Source organism: Chiroxiphia lanceolata, chromosome 6 (genome assembly GCF_009829145.1).
Source record: "Chiroxiphia lanceolata isolate bChiLan1 chromosome 6, bChiLan1.pri, whole genome shotgun sequence".
Lineage (NCBI taxonomy): Eukaryota > Metazoa > Chordata > Aves > Passeriformes > Pipridae > Chiroxiphia > Chiroxiphia lanceolata.
Window position 1 is genome coordinate 37,503,962 of NC_045642.1, and position 21,809 is coordinate 37,525,770.

General features: G+C 37.8%; 1 protein-coding gene and 1 long non-coding RNA gene across 3 annotated transcripts; one reads left to right on the forward strand and one right to left on the reverse strand.

The window, feature by feature from the left end:
• Positions 1 to 5,564: 5,564 nt before the first annotated feature.
• On the reverse strand, positions 5,565 to 16,156 carry DTD2 (D-aminoacyl-tRNA deacylase 2). 2 transcript variants are annotated; one of them, XM_032691525.1, is made up of 3 exons: positions 16,049 to 16,156; positions 10,211 to 10,280; positions 5,565 to 8,187 (listed from the first exon to the last, which is right to left on the reverse strand). In XM_032691525.1, the coding sequence occupies exons 1-3, from the start codon at positions 16,154 to 16,156 to the stop codon at positions 7,862 to 7,864; spliced, it is 504 nt and encodes a 167-aa protein (XP_032547416.1). In that variant the 3' UTR covers positions 5,565 to 7,861. The 2 variants fall into 2 exon arrangements, with proteins under 2 accessions (XP_032547416.1, XP_032547418.1); XM_032691527.1 differs by lacking the exon at positions 16,049 to 16,156 and adding an exon at positions 15,557 to 15,718.
• LOC116788570 lies at positions 15,743 to 20,229 on the forward strand. The gene is made up of 2 exons (XR_004357687.1): positions 15,743 to 15,847; positions 16,600 to 20,229. It is a non-coding gene; the product is annotated as an uncharacterized LOC116788570 (long non-coding RNA).
• Positions 20,230 to 21,809: the final 1,580 nt, after the last annotated feature.

The following is a 21,809-nucleotide window of genomic DNA, read 5'->3' on the forward strand; positions in this document are numbered from 1 at the left end:
ATGGGGAGGGAATAATGCCCAGGACACATAACCATATGAGCCAAAATTGTGTCTAACCCTTACATAAACTTCTGCATTCATCTTCAAATAGATTCAACATATAAGGTTTATATACAGTGGGATCCTCTGGGAACATCTGTATTCAGTTATGCAGATGATACTGCTGAGAAATATTTCAAGGAGTGTACGCAGAACTGCCCGATTACATTGTGCTATAGATGCCACGAGCACCAGGCTGTGTTACCATATATGGACACTGGTTTCATTTTTACTAAACTGACTGTGATAAAAAAAACATAAGCACTGATGCTTTTAAAAAAAATTCTGGCAATGGATGTGGTAATGAAGAATAAATAAATGCCTCATACCTGAAGCAGGAAACTATTTACATATTATATTTCACAGAAATCAACTCTACAAACTCCTACTGGTGTAAAGGTGTTAACTCCTGGTATTGAAAATAACGTACACTCCCAGGAAAGAGCTCTTTGCTAGGTTAACCTCATTTTGATTAGGAGATGAGTTGCTGCTACTCATAAAGATCTGCAATTCACTTGTGAGAAAGGTCAGCTGAACAATTTATATTCAAAGACTGTCGGTGTTATGACATTTTCCATAATGAACTCCAGAAAAACAAAGGCTGCTCTGGCTGGCAGCCCTGAGGTAACAGAAAGACCTGGCAATATTTGTGAAGAATTGATCATGTTTAACCCAGAAACAATAAGCACCCCCAAATTTAGGATAATTTTTGGAATATTATTGCTGTTATTATCATTACTATGTCTTTTATTCACTCTGTTATGGTAGCAGGTAGGGACCCACCCAAGATTAGTATCTTATAATGCTGAATGTTACATGAGCATAGAGCAAAACAAAATATCACTCATTAAGAAGTAAAGTCTTGCTCAGTTTTTCCTAAGCATTATGTCTCCCAGACCCTCTGAACACATGATATCAGATCTAAGTAATGCTTTGTTAATGCTAAGCTGATATGATTCAATTGGAATAACAAAGGATACTGAAGCAGGACACTCCTTCCATCTCTGGGTACATCAGGTTTAGGGTGACTTTGTGCCAGCAGTGTTTACATGAGGGTAAGAGTCTGTGTTTATTGAATTTATGGCTAACCTAGATTTTTATTATGATTTTTTTCCTAAATTGGTCAACAATGTTAACAGTGCACTGATTCAAATTAGTGTCTACTTCAGCAATTATGTATGCTGTTTTTATTTTTATTTTTCCCCTTTTCCATCTGAAATAAAAAAAATTGTCATGCAAGTTTACAGTATTTTGTTCTAAACCAGAAAAAAAATAGGATAGTTAAATGTATTCACCATGTATTAATTCAATTTTCCCTTTCCCCATTAGTCCTGCCTGTGCTTCAACAGCAAATTACTTAATAAAATAAGCAACTGGCAAATAATTGAAATGCACAAACCTACTGATTAGTCTTCTCATTAGTCTACATTGCTGAAGTGGGGAGACTGAGCATGAATCAGTTCTGCCATACAAATTCCAGACATAGTAGAATATCTATGCAGTCGCATACGCCTCTGAGCTAAATATTTTCCTTCTTTCAGCTTTATAATCCTCAATGACTCTAGAGGAAAAAAAAGAATGTATTCCTTTGAATTTAGTGTGACTGTCCATGCATGACTAAGAATCACAGGACTAGGGGCCTGATTTGAAGCGAATGTAACATCACCAACTAATTACATAGCAGAAAAAGCCAAATTCCATGACATTTTAAAATAATTAAGAAGGAATGTCTTTAGATTAATTGTAAGATTAACTATTTAGTTTTACTTTCTGTTTGCAATTTTGTTATACAGTCAACATACTATTTTTTTAAGTACAGAGTGAGACAATTAAGTTCCGAATGTGTGAACAGTTACACCATCAGCTACAGGCAATTTACATTTGGTTTTAATCTAATGTTATTAATCTGCCTATAAACATTATAACATGCTCAGTTCTAGAACTGCTGCAACCCTTAGCATCCAAGTCTGTCCACGCCTGCTCCCTCAGTTGAGACAGTAACTATGTATTTCTAATCCCGAAAGCGAAACGTTCAGTTCCCTGCAGTAGCTCCCTTCTTGGGGCATGTAGAATCCAATACATTTTGGCATGTCCTAGCTTTTGCAATGTCTTAAGTACAAATCTTTCTTTTTTTACACATTGAATATCAAAAGTAATATATAGTTTTATTTTATGCTACAATACTGCTATACTTCTTTTTATTCCCAACAGTTGCTTTTCGTACTGTCATAAAATGCAAGGCCTGAATTCCTGCCAAACAATTACACAGTCTTGCTGTTATTTTTAATCCTAAAATGTAAATAAAAGTATTATGCAGGCCTAGATAATATTAGATACAGCTACCAAAATGGAAGTGGGAAATAAGAAAGTTAGATCTTAGGGATGAATTGCCAGCTAAATACTAAAGCCTCCCAAAACCCTTTTGCTTTCACTGCTAATACAAAACCTTTATTGCCAATCTCTCCTAATGGAGCATATCTAAATGGCCTTAAGCTCCTTACTTGCACATTTTTAATACACACTGACGCAATAGGGCATCTATTGTGGCACTTACACTGGTAAATACAATTAAAGTGAATAGAAAGCAATCTTAAATTCAGAGCAATAAGATAGATAAATATATATGAACAAGAACAGTACAACAGGAATGCCATTTATTTGCTTTTCCATGCTGTTTGGATCATCCCTGTTTTAGAAATACTATGGGGTGTTATTTACAGTGATACCACACCATTCATTGAGGCAGTCAAAGTGCTCTGTGGACGTTAGCTCAAATCACATTTGTGAGGCAGAGGCATAAGCAGGAGGTAGTGAAAGGCAAATTCCTGTAGCTCCAACAAAGGTGAAGAGAGGTGAAAGCATACTGCCTTCTGATGAAAAAGGAGGATCAGAGGTGATTTTTTGCTTTTAGTGAAGAGAAAAAAACTAGTGGTTTTAAAGCTCTTTTTCCCTTGTTTTCACTCTTTCTTTGTCTCACAGATGGAAAAAGTGGAGCAGAAAATTGCTTTACCCAAAGCCGCACACTGGCAGTAATTGAACTAGCAGCCAGCATTGGTTTAAATAGAAAATGTGCAATACATTCAAACTATTTGGGCTACTCTAACTGCTGTTTCTTTCTCTTGACCACATATACCGTTTACTTTTCAACTGTATTTGCATTGCTCTTCTGGTAAAAGAATCTTGTAGGGATTCCTAAATTTTGTGTTGCTTTCAAAGAGCTTCAAGAAAACAAGAAGGAATAAATAGGAAATACTAAATTCACTAAATTCTTGAGAGAGAGTCTCAAATTTTAGATGCTGTTTTCCCAAGAAAAATATTAAGGAGGAAGCTCTACTTTCTGTTCTTGTCCAGCAATTGTCACCCTGAGTTCTAGTATAAAGCAACTGGTGGATCTTACAGACAGCCCAGTACTGTCCCACTGTGCTGTGAATACACTAAACTGAGTGATGGTCCTTGTTTTGCTCAACGTATAGTCTTAAGGATCAACACACTGAAAAAAAAAATAAAATATCCATTTATTAGATGAGAATTGAGATGCTAAGAAGTTAAGAAATGAGGCCAGTCATAACAGAGGTTGGTGACAGACTTCAGGTAATGCCTGGAGACCACTCTAGTTCTCTATGGCATACTGCTACTCCAGCTTAAGAAGAGAAACATTATGTGTTTGAAGGAGTCCATATAGCAGAGACTAATAGAAAATAAAAGCAAAAAATAATGGAGCTTAAAAGATTCATACCTCCTTCGCCAAAGAAGCTGTTTTTATATCAGAGGTGAGATTGAGGTTCACCAGATCATACTTATAAATCCAAGAGGAACTGATTTTGTATTCAAAGAGGGGCTAAAGAGCAGTGGTTGCATTGAGTCACAATGAAGAATGAAACTTTTGTGCAGCTTTTGTGGTAAATGAGATCAGACATCACAGCTGCATTAAAGGACCTGTTGAAAAGAACCACGAAGGCTGGCTAACATCCAGCAGGCCATCAAGTGGCTGCCATTTCAACATGGGGAAGCAATTGTCTGCAGAAACTGTTATGTGCAAAATCTTGCTATGGGCAACAAGAAATCCACCCTATGTATAAAGTCACACCAAATCTATTATAATTGCAACCTTAGCAATTTAATCAAAGAATTATTTTCAGTCCAAATCTAATTATTGTAGAAAAAGAAAGGAAACAAAAATAAAAAAAACTGTATAAAGAGTCTCAATAATGATACTACGCTTAAAATCGTTATGCATCCACATCTAGTACCTATACCTACCCCTTTTCCTGGTGTCGTGCTTACCCTTTCACCTCACGTGGCTTCCATCTGGTAGAGGCAGCACAGTGGATTATCAGCATCTGGAGTCCTATGCCTTCAGAAGTATGATGCTGGTGTTATGGTTTGTTCTTCTTCCTCTCCTTTTACTTCTTTTGGAAAACAGAAGCTGGGGCTATTTTACATGTTTTCTAATAAAGTTTTACACCTTGCTTTTTCTTTACTGGCCCGCAACCGCGTATTTTGCTTTCTTTACATCTTAAATACCCATTCTTTCTTCTCTTTTTTACCCCTAAGACTAGTCTTGCCCAGCTCCAGGTTTGCATTTCTTTAACTGACCATTGGAAAGTTTATAGCCTTGGGGACTCCAGTGACAGTCTGTGCCCCATCTCTTACCATCCCCTGCCTCTACTTTACACTGCTGTCAGTGTCTTCACTTCTCAAGGCTGGTGCTGTTTTGTACACTGTGACATTATGTTAGAGTCATAAAATTATCATTCTACACAGAATAACTACTTAGTATTAATATCTATATAACAACTGCTGTTTCAGCGTACAACGCAAAAGTAAAACAAATCAGCCACAGTCCCCTGCCCTTAGAAAAATTGTTGTTACAGCTAAATCAAGTAAAAGCAAAGCTCTGAGAAGACTAAGGAAAGTTCAGATAAAGCATGTGTGATAAGCCATCCTGAGGTCTTGTAACACTTGTGATAAAGCCTACAGACTGTTCCTAGCAATAGCAATACAGTTGCAGCAGTGTTATTAGTATTACTGGTCTACATATTGTTTATTAACTTCCAATTCTGGATTAATATTTGTATATTGTAAATTTGTATGTTGCGTATTGTATGTAACGGCAAAGGTAAAATTTTCCAGAAAAGGCATGGGAAGGAAGCAGGAATACTGCTGACTAAAAAACAAGCTATTGCACCTGAAAGCATTAGTAAGTTTTTATGAGCCCAGTTCATAGTCCACACACATTCAGTTTAGACACACTGGGTGTGTACGCTGCAAACAAGGTCACAAAACCTTGATACTGGAATTACTGTATGACAGTTGAATTGAAGGCATAATAGCATAAGGATGACTCCTGACTTTATAGATTATTTCAAGGAAGTGGGGAATATTAAGCATCTTCCAATAGATGGTCTATAAGTATAGAACAGGACAATTATTTGAGGGTTTGTCTAGTCACAGAATAGAAACTATTTAAAGCAGTGTCAGGTCATCTGTTTAAAGTATATATTCATGGTAGAAAGAAATGAACATTTGGCTTTCAAAAAGTAATTTTAATTGATTTTTTCATCAGTACAGTCCAGTATGTTATTCAGAAATGGCTTCTTTCAGTAAATGGATTGTGAATCAATAGTAGATATAAATAAAGCAGTACAAAGGGCACAATATTCAACAAGCTGCCAATCGTTGGAGCAGAAGACAGCAGAAATCAGTATTCCAAGATGGTTACAAAAATAAATCAGAAATGGGCAGATAATGCAAAAATATCCACCTTGTAACAGAAATTCTAGAGTTCTGTCTGGTCCTAAGAACAACCAAAATATATATTCGATTTTATGTGCTTTATATGAGAGATAGTATGAGGTGGAGTTTTGTTTGAAGTCTGTTTTTCACTAAACATTTTCAAACCTATCCCTCTTAGAACTCACAGAGTTCTTGAAATATAGGGAATGAATTGCCAGGCTGCCAAAGATCTTTCTGGAGACAGGAAAAAAATTTAAAACTGCAGACTTCGTATTATACCTCAAAGGACAAATTCTTGAGATATATTAAATACCCACAATTCCTGTAAAGTCTGTGAAAGTCCTGTAAAGTCAGCACTTTTTAGGATTTGACTTCCAAAAGAAAGAGGAATAAAAATGTTTTACCACACACACAGATTAAAATGAATTTCTATTAGTTATTCGCATCAGGACAATCTTAGTTAAATGTTGCTAGTAGGAACTGAGAACATAACTCATATTGTGTCTATCACAACTGTTAATTATTAATGAATAAACATATCATTTGGGACCTAATAGCTAATATTTCCAGGCCATTTGTGTAAATGGTTTCTTTCAACTCTGAGAGTGTCAGTTGCCAGGAATTCAACATCCTTATGTATTTTGTAATTATTAATCATATATTATGTAATCCGAAAAAAATCTCATTACTCTCTTATCAAAACTACAAGCTTTGTATCTGTTCAAAAAAATGTAATTCTCATGACATAGTTTGAGTCTGCAGATTACACAATCAGTAATGTTTTTTTAAAAAATAAAAATAAGGATAGAATTTTGTAACTACTGACCTACAAGTTAGGATTGTACAAGCTGGCAACCCCATCATCCATGAGGTTTTAGGTCTTTTCCAAAATAATTTGTTATTTAAATGGCAATTTTGGATAATTACTGCAAACCATATAAATGTCTAATTTCACTTTGAATCCTTCTAAGCCATAATGCTGCAGTAAGAAACTTGACTCACAGGATAAGCATATTTGAATCAGTTTTGAATTTGCCACATTTTAATATAGCTGTTCTGTTCTTACTGCCTTACAAGAGAGAACTTCCCATTATAGCTTCTTAACCCCATCTGTTAATAATGTTTATAACAGTACTGTAGAGGGGGTCAGCTGGGAATGGGGCCCCAAATGTACCAACACTGTCTATAAAACAAAAACTAGTCTCTGCCTGGCAGATTCAATAGACGAAAAGCCTGAAGGAAGCAATAGGGGCAGTGGGAACAATGAGATGGCTGCATACAATGTACCATCTTTACTTTTGTTTTCATTTGAATGTTTCTGTTCTTTTCCTGAGGCTCTGTTATGAAAGAATTGAGTAGACAGCAAGACCGCAGTAACAAGGACACAGACCAAGCTATAGCAAGCAGCCTATCAAAACACATCAGAGATTTCAGAACGCAAACTTCAAGAAAGCAATTCAGTGGTACTGCTGGTTTCTTGATGTGCCTCACTTATTCTTCCCTACATAGCCCATGATCAGCCCAGTACTACCTTAAGTCTTCCACCCCTACACACTCTCGATGAGGAGGATGGACTTTCTTATTCAGTACCTACTCTCTAAAAGGCTAAAAATTCAGTGATTTTGTGTTTTCTATATATTGGCTAGTTAGAAAGCATTGCCATTTTATAGTTAGAAAACAGAAAGGCAAAAACTGACTCAGGAAATCTGGAAACATAAGTACATTTACAGTATTCTTTTTTCTAATCTATAAACCACTTACTCAAGCTATACATGAAATACTTCATTATTTTTTAGTAAGAAATGAATGCATTACCCCATTCTTGTTAATAAACCTTTCAAATTATTGGATCAATATTAACAATTATTTTGAGCACACTTCAGATGCATATGAGCATAAAATGCATACTCATTATAGCAAAGCAGTCTCAGGCATCCTTGTATTCAATGGCATTGGCAACACCAGTACAGACGAGTGAAAGCCCTTTTTACACTGTATCTATCTCCCAAAGCATTCAAGCACATTAATGCTTAGGAGAGGAGGAAAAAAAGACACCAGTACTGTACCTGAGATACAATTTATTTTTTCAAAATTCAATCAGATGAGTGTAAGGTCCATTTGTATCCAGTTTTAACACCTGCCTGTTTCCGTATGTGCCATGCTTGACATGAACACCTGCTTCCATGCATTTGGAATTGGCAGCCAGCTCTTTTTCACACAAAGTCACGAACTGAGAATAAAGTTCCAACCCTTTTTCTTTTTCAATGTTTGCATGGTACTGCATCTTTCTTCCCTTTGGTTTACCGCCTAGGGTAGCTTGAGGTATGATAAGTACATCGCCTGGTAAATCAAGAACAGAAACGAACTCGCCATTTTCATTTTCACTTAATTTAACATTCAACAGCATATTGACTGCAAATAAAAATAAAATAAGAGTTAGTATAACTGAAGTAAATTAAACAGGACATCATAAACAAGATTCAAAAAATATTTTGATGTGTGACAAACTACTCAAGTAAAAGAAACTGTTTATTAACTAAATGAAACATGGACAGTCAATAAATACTATTAACCAACTAATATGTCTGAGTATTGTGAGGAATGTTAAGGATATGTATATTAACATCAGATGTCTAAAGTTTTATTTTTGGGGGAAGTGATTTGCTATCTAAAATCCTCAAGTAGATTCTAGTTTGACACCCCCAAAAGAACCCAGAGAAGGGTGCACATAATGGCCCTTACTAAATTTTCTGATACTCAAATAGGCAGCATGTGCACAACACTACACATTGTAGGAGACAACACCATCCTCAGTGCACTTTGGAGAGCTTTGTGCCCTGACTGTCTTTTCACACTGGTTGGAGTAGTTTGCAGCAGGACCCAGCAATGATCTGTGCTGAAGGCACAGCTCCACAGTTCGGTCTCAAATAGAGTGAGAGTCCTTCAGCATTCCACTTAGAGATGTGCAGGGGCCAGTTTGTCTTTTGAGAAAGGAAGTGGGCAGGAAGGTCAGATGCAATTTGCCTTATAAACCAGAAAATATAAACTTGCAAATAAAATCAATGCATTTACGTTTACTAACATTACATTTTCCATGTTTCTATAACAAATCAAATCATTACCCCAAAACTTCCTCAAACTCTGTAAAAGCTGTGAGGATACTAGTTATGCCTCCATGTTTAATGTTGTTCAAATCAAAAAGAGCTGAGTTGTAATTCAGGAACCAAAACCACGCATTTAAACAGATTCAAAATATATTTAGGAACAACATGCTGTAAACCAGGCACTCGAGGAGGATGGTCATAGATGAATCTCCTCATAGGAAACAGAACTTTCTTTTTCTGGCCTGTTTCAGCTGCCCCACAGCTGGAAATGTAATTATTCTCAAGTAACATTCTCATGAAACTCTCACAAGCGCAAAATAAATTTTCACATAGATTTATATACACCCAAATATTTCAACTTTATTTAGCATCTCAGAAAGACTGTGCCCTCCAAAACTAAGGAGAATCCCACAGCACCTCCTCTCAGCATTTTCAATAGCACCTGTACTTGTGCACTGCTGGGCCCGGCCATTAGCCTGGAATAGACTATCATTACACAACCTTTTGCCAAATCACTAATATCAGCCAGCCACAGAAAAGAAAAGGGGTATTTTTATCTGGAATACATGGCATCACATATTTTTCCAGGTGATCCAGTGCTACTGATGGAGGAAAGGAGGGAGAAGAAATGACATAAAAGCGGGAAAAAAATCCCAACAACAAACCAAAAACAAACAAAAAAAATCAAGCCAAAACAGCAGTGGGTGAAGACAGAAATCACTACCATTTGACCTGATCCACAGCATCTTCTCTGCTTTTATGTAAATGTTAAGATGCATGTGGAAAAGAGGGCAAGAACTGCAGATATTGCTGTTATCACTTTTGAACCAGAAAACTGCACTAAAAAGGCTAATAGTGTATATAGTACTACTGAAATGAGATGAGAAGGACACTGTCTAGTCATCCACCCAGCTCCCTCTACTGGTTGTAATCTTAAATATTCTGCACATACAGTGTGACCAGGGTCAAAAAACTTAGCAAATCAAGCCATGAACTATTTGAAATTCAGTTCTATCCTGGACTGAACCTGTTGCCTGATACATGTAATATGTTAAATAGCAGGTGCAGCATTTTCTCTGTTTCCTAGAAGGTTATCATCATGGGAATAGATTTTCTAAGTTAGTCCTGAGCAGACAGACAGAGTGAGAGGCAAGGATAACTGTCAAAAGAAACAAGACAGACCAAACTGTTCTTTTAGGCAGGTGACTGATTTAGAATGATGCCATCTCATGGCTTCTTGACTTCTACTTGTCCAAATAGTTGCTGCCTTCTCTGCCTCTACTGCTTTTCTTCTTTTTCAAATACAAGAATTTAGAAGGGTTATATCGTACCGATTCTTGGAATGAGATCCTCATCAGCATCTTTGAAGAAGCATATGTAGATAACAAGCCCTCTTTGGATCTATAAAAGATTACAGAAACCTATGTCAATATTTCTCATTGTCCACAATGCATACTTACAAAAACTGGTATCAAAAATCAAAAAACAACACGACAAAAAAAGGTTACGAGAATAATTTTAGTTATTTTGTATAGCTTCAGACATTAAGTTTACATGCTCTGGAAGCTTATAAGGTATATACTGATTATCTGCACAATGCTTCTACATACAAGTAAGCCAATTTATTAGGTCCATGTGATGCCAAATTTAGTTGAAATGTACAGTGTAAAGTATTAACACAGACAAGGTGACAAGATGAATTAGTGTACTTAAATCCAGCATAGGAAATAATTTCAGCTTTTTTTTGCTATCAAACATAGGGCTAAAATAGTTTTCAAGTTTATTTCCAATTATGAAGCATAACAAACACCACAGGACTTGTCAGTGAACTGAATTTTATTCTGGTGTTAAAAGTAATCTAGCACAACATAATTCTGAAAAAAACCACACAGTCTGATAATTAAAGATATAAATACGATGACCAACATCTGTGAAGTTGTTCAGAACATTATTAAGTTGTCCAAAATATTATTCATCAGCTTGTGTAATATCTTACTGGTGAAAGAGAACCCTTCCCCTGATTGATAAATCCATAGAGTAAAGGATATGCCACTTCCTTAGCATTCAGAGAGACTACTTGTAAGAACTATGTAGGTGAGGGAAGAATTAGGTCTGTACTGAATAGAAAGCATAAGAAAATTCTTGTGTGGCTTTTCTGTTCTCTTGGTTAGTTCTCAAGGTATGCATGTGCAATAACCTGTGCTTTATTAAGACAAACTGGTAGGCTCTGCAGTCAATGCAGAAGTACACCTGAATGGTTTAACTTCTTCAGGAAAAAACCCCCGAAAGGCATACAATATCCACAGACATACAATATATAAAAAAACCTCCCCACTGCTTTGTCACGAATGAGTATCTTAATATTTTTGTTACAAGAAATATAGATGTCAGCTTACAAAATACCACTGAAGAGATGTGAAATAGATTGGGACAGGAAGGAGTCACTAATCAACATTATCAAAGCAAAAAGATAGGAAATGTGAAGAGTTTCTAAAAAATACCGTTATTTAATTTTTCCTCTCTTTTATTTGTTTTTCTTTGCCCTTTTCTCTAAAAGATAAAGGTTTTTGGTTAAGAAAACTTAGCTATACACATAAGATTTTATCCCTTTGTTATTGCAGAGATTAAACAAAATGCTCACAGCAATGGCTAAGAAAAGCTATGCTTTCTCAACTATGTTTTTAGTGACTAACTTCTGAAAAAAGAGAATGCTCTTTGTAGTCAAAATGTCACATGCTGAGAAACTTTCAAACGCTTTAAATGGCTCCTTTCAAAACTCATTTTGACCACTAGAGAATATTATACATGTTCCCAAATGACTGCCATATTTCATAAACACTGTAACAAATTTGATGGCCTGAACCTCAAATGACGTTTCAAACCATCTGCTCAAAGAGAGAAATGCAGGCTGCCAAACATTATACATCCTTACATGTTTAGCTAAATATTAACTCCAGAAACAGACCAGGGTGAGGATATTAATAGATAATAACAATGCACACATACCTACTAATTAATATGTTTGTGATAAAATAGGCCAAATGCATTTACATTGTACACTTCTGACCATGGCATTAGAAATAAGTGATGCCATGATATAGCATGCATCACAGAAAATAATTTTATTTCTGGGACTTGTGACAGTCTTTTTTTTGCACAGTCTCACAGAAGTAACAATATTCTGCAAACATCTCATTTAAAGAGACAAAAGAGAAAATAAAGTGACCCCTGCAAGTCCTATGGCCCGACAGCTAAAGATTAAGTTACAACATTCATCATTTTTCCAACTTCTATCATTATATGATGCCTGGTTTTGAATATCCAATTTATCACAAGATGAAACATGCATATTGAGGAAAATTAGAGATACAGGAGGTTAAATGAAAAGACAATTCAGAGACTAGTTAAAGGTTCCAGAGGATGTTTCTATTTCTATTGCATGTTTATGGTCTTCTAGACCATTTCTCAACCATGACATAGTTAAAAACCATTCAAGTATTTGTAAGCTGAAACTTATGGTTTCAACTATGACTGAAAACTGTGGTTGAACACTGTTTTCAACACATGTGCAGCCATGTTTTAACCTCTTGTTAGGTCTTACTCTGTTCTTACTCTGTTTCTTAATTCAATAGAAGGAGTAAAATGGAATGACATTACAAGAGCAAACCTAATAATGTGTATCAGTCTGATCTTGTATCAGTGTTTCAGGTGTCCTGAGACTTTTGCTCATCACCAATGTAAGGAACGGTGTAAGGATAGGTGCAATTGTGCAGAATTTTTAACGGAAAGCCAGAACTTGTTTCGCTTAGGAAGACTGCAGAATGCCTTCTCAAACAGGTTAGATTTTTTTTTTTCCTTCCTTCAGCATTTCAGAGAAAGTTGCAGGGAGAAGTTGGGAGCAAGCTCTCTCTCTCTCTGGTATGCAGAGAGATAACATGTTTGCACACATGTACAAGGCGTCCTAGGGCCAGAGGTGAGGTGGGGAGAAGAGAGAGAAGATAGAAAAAGCCTTGGAGAAGGTGGGGCATTGCCTTTTTTTACCCTGGGGCCCAGTGTGTGCGGCATCGTTAAGTAGTCGTCCTTGCATCTGAAATAAACCTTTTTTTTTAATCCTTCCGCTGCCTTGGCATTCTTGGAAAGAATAGCTGTGTATGTGTTACCTTACAAATTGGAACGTGTAAACCTTTTGAATCAAAGCAAAACCATTGCCACTGCTGAAGGTCCCCTGTAATCTATCTGCTCTTCATAGTACAAAAAGCCAAGTAAAATAACACAAATAAGATGGTCATATAGTCAACACACTGATGTGCAAACAGCCACTGCAAGAACTTACACAGTGACACGTAGGCAGCTGGACAGGGAAGTTGTGCTCTATGTAGATTTACTGTTATCAGTCAAGTGCCTACATAAATAAACCAGCAAAGCAAGTCACTTTGCAACACTGGCATTTATTATACAACAGTCCTAAGTAATCATCAGATCAGGCAACCTGAATTATGAAGGGTTGAAGTACCCAGCCCTTAGGCCGTACAGCCAGCCGTTGCAATGCTGCTTCCAAATGCTGCTTTTTAGCTCTTTTGCAGGAAAAAACAAATAACTGACTCATTCCTCATCCTCCTTACTAAATACATCCATCTGAATTTTTCAGGATATTATTAGGAAAACCAAAATATATTCTGTAAAATATTATCTCAACTCTACATTTATTTTTTTTTCCCCCCAGGAAATTGCAGTGGATAATGAAAACAGAGATACTTTTAATCCTTAGAAAGCCAGTTTGTGAAACTTGCATTAATTATTCTTTGACATTTCCACTTCAAGTTTAGATTTGCTACCCTGTGGGAAGATTTCTTCATATTTCTTGTATTCAGCTGCAGCAAAGAGAGATTACATCATCTGCCACAGGTCACAGAACAAGTCTGTGCCTGGTACTTTGCACCTCTTTTTGCTATACTAACCAGAAGACAAATCAAGGGAAAGATGATAAGGAAAAGGCAGTTTTCATTTTAGCTGAATATTCATTTTACATTTCTTTTCCCCCATAGTTGTGAAATACACCAAACCACACCTTATTTCCACTCTACCTTTAAAAGGAGAATTCTTTTTTTTTCTAAGTATTTTGCTGTACACATTAGCTTTTTATGGAGGCTATCTAACCAACATTTCTCCATAAACAAGACATCCAATTCCCAGTAATCCTCAACAGGACCGAAAAACTCAATCATGAAAACACAATGAAGGCAGTGATTCATGTATAAGTATAGAGTACACTCCCAACCTTTTTGCGGATAAAGAACATCTGCTCTGAATCTCCTAAAGTAACTACAGGGGTCTCCTACAGCTCAGAAGCTATTCAAAGCCACCCACATAATATGATGTTTATAGTATGCTAGAAATGTCTCAAGGTGAGGACCTACTTTAAGTTGTTATAAAACATCAGGAACACACTGGTTCATGTAAGCAGTAGTCGATGAGACCTGTATTTTTTATTTTTGCATTGACATGCATATATAGGGAGTAACATTACCTTACCACAAAACATCAGCAGCAATTTCCTTCTAACGACCTCTACAGCAGTCATACTAAAGAAAGTATCACTTCCCAGTTTTTTTTTCCTGCATAGTGACTTCTATTAAAAAGCCCAAGGTAGCCAAGAAAGACTCCTAAGTACCCATGACAAATATGAGTAAGGTTCATGTCCAAAAAATAATCTGCTGCTGAGATCACCCAAATCTCTTGCAGTGCTTTAGTGCTTTCTATTACTTTCCCAGGGATTTTTGCTGAATCTGTTAAAAACTTCAAATAAGAGATGTAAACTGCAAACCCCCTTGTAACAGAGTTACTCATATCTCTCAACTATAACAACTTCAAACTCTTTTCAGACAGTTTAAAAGATAGACAGCAAAATTACAGTTCTGCTGTAGATGTACAACTACAGTTCTGTACTAGATGTACAACTACTTCTGAGATTAGCAAGCTAGAAATAGCTTATTTTTCCTATAGTAATTTATGCTGCAATACACACAGATGCACTTCAGCCAAACATCCTGGTTTCCCAGACCATGCTGCAGAAACTAGGTCTTATGGATCCATCTGCCCCTTCTGAACAAGGAGAGAGAAGTTTTAAGGTTAAGGTGAAAGACAAACAGTGAACTCTTTTCTGATTTGTTGAATGAACTCATTAACCCTTTACACATGCTACAATTTTTACTTTTTAGAAGTTATGTGAGTGACAGCATTAAGCCTCTTCTGTTACAGCAGTCTTTAAGAAGTACAAAAGACAAAACAAAAAGAACCCCAAGGGCTAAATAGTTGACACCAACGTAGATGAGTTATTCTACTGTAGGTAACCCATAAACAGTGACAACTACAGCAGGACAGTGCACCCCACAGGGCAGCCTTCATGCTTTGGTAAAGAGCCCCGGGCTGTATGCACAGCACTTAGCCCAAAGAGTCTGCACAGCTACCTACCTCTCCCAGCAGAAGACCATGGGAGGAATATGAGGAAAATACATTTCCCCCAACCTGTGTAGTTGTCTACACCTTAAATTTCCTTTTTAGTTAATGGTCTGTTAAAAAAACCCCAACATCAGAACTACTGCTACCATAGCCCCATTGCCCTTTCCTCTCCAAGTGCACACTATCACACAATAAACGAAGCCGGCAGCTGAGCCCACCAGCCAAGGTTCTGGTGCCTCTGTGAAAGTGTATTCAAGAAAAGAAGGAACAACACGGTCAGAGGGGAAGGAGGTGTTGTGTGGTTGAGCAGCCATGCCCCCGAAGGGACTACAGCCTGCGGAAAACCTCTGCTGGAGCACAAGGAAAGGGAAGGAGCAGCAGGGACAAACCGCCGTGCACCGCACTCAGCCTGCTGCGCTGCTCAGTCACTCCGCTGAAGGGACTGACCGTAACCTTGGGTGATGACGAGAGGGTGAGGAAAGGGCTCGAGAGCGAAAACCAGGGATAGCGTGAGAAAGGTGTCTGAAAAGAAGCTAAGTCCGGAAAAGGAAGGCGGGGGATTTTCCTCAAATCTCTATAAACGCCACCCTCGCTTCCCGGCGGCGCACGCGCTCGGGGGATGGAGCGTTCTCCCGGTGCCCGGCCCGGAGCGGCCCCGAGCCGAGCGGAGAAGGGGCGATGCCGAGGGGGCGGCCCACAGCCCACGTTACCTCCACCCACTGGGCCTCGGTGCCGCGCTCGGGCGGCCGCACCTGCAGCCGGGCGGACAGGCTCTGCTGCAGCAGCGCCCGGGCCCGGGCGGGCCGCGCCGCCGCCATGGCGGGTCCGCAGCGCTGGGGGCGGGGGCGGCCCCGCGTCCCGCCCTCCCGGCACCGCAAGAGAGGTGCTCCCAGCGGGGCCGGCGGGGCGGGAGAGGGGGTGCGGCCACGGGAAGGGGCCGGGCGGGCGGGCGGGCGAGCGAGCTTCTGCCGGAGGTAAAGTAGGGGCTTCTGATCTGCCAGTGACGTCTGTGGGGAGGGCTGGCAGCAGGGATACAACCTTTGGAACAGAACGAATCAAAGTATTACTACAGCTGAACTTGCCATGCCCGTCAGCTACCAGGAAGTGGTTTCTTGTTTTGATGAGAAATGACAGATCTGCTTGTCTTCTGGTGGGGAAACGTTACGTGCTTGTGATAAGTGAAATACACTGTATAGTTTATGCATGAAAAAAAAGGTGAATATTGTTTGTTACTTCTTTAAAAACAATGTTTGTGTTTCAGGTGACTGAGAAGAATCTATCAAGTTGGATCATTTATCTTCAATGATACTGCATTGAGGCAGAGGGAACATCAATGCAGTTAAAAGGGATCTTAATAGCTAGTGATTAAAATCATCTGGGGGAAAAAGTGCATAGTTTTGAAATGAGATTCCACTAAAGTATTGTAACTGCTTCTTTTATTATCTTCCAGATCTTGGGCTACACAGCCTGATACTCCTTGAACAGCTCCAAAACTGGAAGAGTTGTGTCTTCCTCCCATCTGTGGATTTTGACAGAGACAAGTTTTGACTAATGCTGGCTTCATTGAAATCAGGATAAAATGATGAAGAATTCAGCATCTCTCTTAATTTTAAGACAAGTTGTTATTTTTACAATTATGTTTTAAAAAAAGGAAGAAAAATATTTAATATGTAGCAGTGTGAGTAAGAAGCTGAATCTTACTACCTGGCCTCAATCATAGATTAAGGTTACCAAAGATTACTACTGCAGAGCAAGGGTCAATATGCACTTGTGAATAGTCAATATCACACATAGGGATATATTCATCTTCTGTCTGTCATTTTAAAATAAGATTCTTTAATGGGTGTTCAGTGAGGTTGCTCTTCCCAAAGCAAACCTTCATGGAAGAGCAGGAAATTGCACTAGGTGGTTAGTGTATAAAGTAGCTCATTTTTGCTAGCTGTAGGGTATTGTAAAGTATGAGCTGTTTTTATTTAAACTAAACTAATTTTATTTAAAATACCTTCTGTTCATTTACTTGAAAGCTGTATCCCCAGTCTCATTAAGAAGAGTTTAATGAGGTAGAAATCCATTTAAAATGAGAGAGGTTTTCCATATATATTTGCAATATAAATGGATTGTTAAGTAAAATGGATTTTACTACAGTCTGAGCAAATTATGTAATCAGATTATAAAGGAATATTAATATATAAGGGTATTGATTGTTTTTTTGGTGCAGGGCCATTACTTACACCAGGATGTGATGGCGAACATTTATTCATGTGCAAGTTTCAACACAAATGCCTGTGAAACAGTACATAGAAAAAATTGTTTGACATCATCATTTATTCATGGATTCTTGGAGGAATTATGTAATATTTTCCTTGGGAAGCCAAATTAATTCGTCACATCTTGAATTTTTTTAATCTTAAGGGTCGATCATTAGATTAAGGGCCTCTCTTTGTATGCCAAAGAATGATAGTAAATTTGTTGGTTAAATTTTAGGTGTGAATTTGATTGTGGATTTTGTGTAGAAGAACACTTCTTGGCATCTAAAGAATATATCCATGCATAAAATATATTGATATTTTTATCAGTTACTATATAAAGACATTTTTTTACATGTTTTGGATTTGACTTAGAATATTTCCTGTATCCTCTCTGCCTGTTGTCACTGGAGCAGAAAGTAGGTATTTTGGAAATGGTACCCAGAAGATATTTGTGGTTATTTTCACATCAGTTCTCTTTCAGAGGTGCAGATTGCAGTCTTGCAAATTTCAGTGGCCATGTGTTTTTTCTTACCCTTTGTGTGAATGGTTGTGTCTGAGTTCAAGAAGGGTTTAGACAACATTCTTAGGCACATGGTGTGATTCTTGGGGTGTCCTGCACAGGGCCAGGTGTTGGACTCAATGATCCTGATGGGTCCCTTCCAACTCAGCATATTCTATGATTCTATGCATATTTGGAATGAATTCTTTTGTCAAGAGTTGGTTGGATGCTGGGAGCTCTACCTGTGCAGGGACTTGGCTTTCTCCTGTTTGATAAGAGGATGAAATGCTAGAGGTCTTTAAGTACCAAAACGATCACAAGTGATTGAATTCTTCCCTAGTGATGTTTTTTTGTTGTTGTTAGGATTAAGTTTGGTGTTGCATACCATTTGGCAGGGGCAGTAGCTGACTGGACCTTTGAAGGAACAAGATGTATCCGGGATGTTATTCCTTTGTCTATGGTGTCTGAAACACCAATACTGAAACAACAGGTCAATCCCTCAAAGAAATAAAAAAAAAATGCATATCTTTAGTCCAAGATGTTTAAGCTACCACAAGACAGCTCAGAATGTTAGTGTGATTTGTTTTTGAAGTGATGTTTATGATCTTACATCTTGAACTGAGGCAAGTCCCTCACTTTCGTTTGGATGATGATCCATTTTTCTTCTCTTTTCCTCCCAGTTAAGTTATTTTGCTTCTCTTTTTGAGCTACTTGCCTCATCACAGATAGCACGAGTGGGTTCTTTGACTCTTACATTTGGTGATTATTTTTTGTAGCGGGTTTCTCAGTCTAGTTCAAGACCCAATTAAGTTTTCTAAATCCTCAGAATTGTTAGCTGAAATGCCAATTAGCTGAAAGAGACAAGATATTGCTCAACAGTGATGTAGCTGCAGAGAGGATTAGCTGGTGATGTTAGAATCATTTTACAGTCTAAGACACATGATGACTGTTTAGTACTGAATTCTTCTATTCAAAGCACTGTCCAGACATTAAGGTCAGAAAAACGTCTGCCTCCCAACCACCATCCTCCTTCCTAGGAGGTATTTAAATAAGGAAAGCAAAGAGGGCATAAAGAGTTTCCCTAGTACAAGTTAGGCAGCAGAAATAAGATGGAGTAGCAGTCCTGTCACTCAGAGATCACAAGTATTGCACAGTGCCTGTATACAGCTTCCAGAGAAGACATAAAGTGAAGACTGTCCCTCACTTTGCCTTCCAAAATGACCTCCAGATCTGTTTAGCATTCAAAATAACCATTGCAGACTTCTGGGGTAAGATGATTGAGAGGAAGAGATGATAATGTGATTTTTATTTTTCTGGTTTGCAACATAGCTCTGAGGAAGCTTCTTCAGCCCCAGTTCTGTGGCATGAGAGTTGGTACACCTCTTTAGCTCTCCCAGCCAAGCTAACCTAATGTTCCCACAAAGGTCAGAATTGTTTACAGGGAAAGCTGGTATTCCTGTTGTGGAAGTAAAATTCTGTGATTTGAGCAGTTGATTTTATCTGTGTTTAAAGAATGCAGCAAAAATGGAATACACTATTAAAAATAGATTAGTGTTTTGTTTAGTCCTGCATACAATTACTAAGCAGCTATTGAAATGTGTTAGAGTAACCAAAAATTAATTAAATTTATGAACAAAATAACTGATTTGGCGTGAATGCAGTCAGGTACAATTTCTGTCTTTCTATATGAGAAGCAGAATTTGGATCTATTAAGGGAAAAAAAGTATCCAAATAAGACACACAGTGTACTTGCTTACTTCAGGCCAGCTTTGATCAAAGTCAGCTTTAGCTTCTTGTGCACTGTGTGGAGCTGCTGACTGTGTGGAGCAGTGCAGAGCCTGGCACTGCTCTGGCAGCACAACAGGCAGTGGTTCTGCTTTGCTTCAAGCCACTGAGCTAACCCATGCCTGACTAAACTAGAGGAGTGTTGCAAACTGGGTTCCTTCTGATGGAGCAGGTATTTAGATTAGGCACAGTGGAGCACAGGTCGTACATTCTTTATTGTCCTATTCAGGGTTGGTCTGGTGCAGAATCTGACTCCTCACCAAGTGTTTCTGCTGTGTTCCACAGCCCATGTGTTATTGGCCTCTGTTATGCATGGCCCCTGCCACATAAAGGAAATAAAATCTATTCTCTTCCCTGGGCACTGCTGCATCTCTTCTTGTTAGTTAATCCCTTTATTTTTCATCTTCAGTGAGAAATTTTGATGATAATGTGAGGATGTTGCTGTAGACAGAAATGTGTCAATATCTTCTAGGAGCTGAAACTTGAGCTTCCATGTTTTCAATAGATGACATATGTAAAATTATCAGAGTGTTGGCATAAAGCCTCATGTTATTAAAAATGTACATGGAATGAGATGTGGCTTTTTCGGCTCCTTTCACAAACAGTATGAGAGATCATTTATTATTCTCTCTGTACCTGGAGGATTGCTTCCCTCCAGTTACTCTTGTGTATGAGGCACAATAAGGCTGCATGTCATTTTTTTTTTTTTTATTTATATGGATGACTTTCAAGGTAAAACTTACCACAGCTTCAGGCCAAAAGCTTCCTCCTTGAGTCATAGCTCCTAATCATTTTTTCCCCTCAGGCATATTGATCCTTAGTTAGTCAGGAGAGCATGCACACAGATGATAGGTCATTAGGAAATTCTCTGAATGGCAAACCTCCGAAGTCATCCCAAGTGCTGTTTTGCCATGCGTCATGCTAAAACTCGGTGAGTTTGAGGACATGCTAATTATATGCTTGGTCTGACATTTATCAGTTGTTGGAGCTATTGTTCCCAGAACACAGCAACCTCTTTTGCAGCAGAGTTCAACAAGATTGCCAGAGCTCAGTGAGCCAAGCAGGGTTGACAGATTTTGGCATTTTATTCCCTTCAGTGTGAGAACATTGCAATGCAATGCTGTACCATAGCACACCATCATATACTGATACAGTGATGTTGATATATGGGCTTTTCTTAAAATTATATTTTGGGAACTTACTCCCCTTAGAACAAATAGCAACTGTAGGACTTTAATTTACCATCAGCCTTTGGTTTTTGATTGTTTGTTTCAGTTAATACAATAGTTTTATTTATATATATACATATATACATATATATATATAATCTTTTTATTATTTTAATCAACTTACATAGAAGGTGATCTTGGGGGGAAAAAGCAGATGTTTAATGCAGTGAGCTACATAATAAAAGACTGTAAATTTTAATGACTACCCGTGGAATCAAATAAGATAATAGACCACATGGTAAGAAATAAGTGGCTTCCTGACTTCCAATGTAGCTTAACATGTCAAAGAGCTTCTAGTGTCAAGAACTGTATATTAATTTTTAACTTTCACACTTTCTCAAAGCACAGATTTTTTAATGCATGTTTCTGAGCTCATTTGGTGTGCTGCTATTAGTTTATTATTAGATACCTCAGAAACACCACAAGGATAAAAAGATTTTTCGCATAATCTTTCTTTTTTGCTTTTTTAAACTGTCAGGGAGTCACAGTTTCTTTCTTTTACAATAGGTGCTAAATAGCTGCCACAGAGTGGAAGTAAAAGACTTTATCTTCAATATTTGATGTTATAAAGGAATAGAAAAATGATATTTGGTATAGCTTTTTCTTAAAGAGCTTTTTATTTCACAGATAATTCTTAGAACTGCTGGAGGCATACATTTTTATGATTAACAGGATAAAACAATTACTCTGTAACTTGGGATATTTTAAT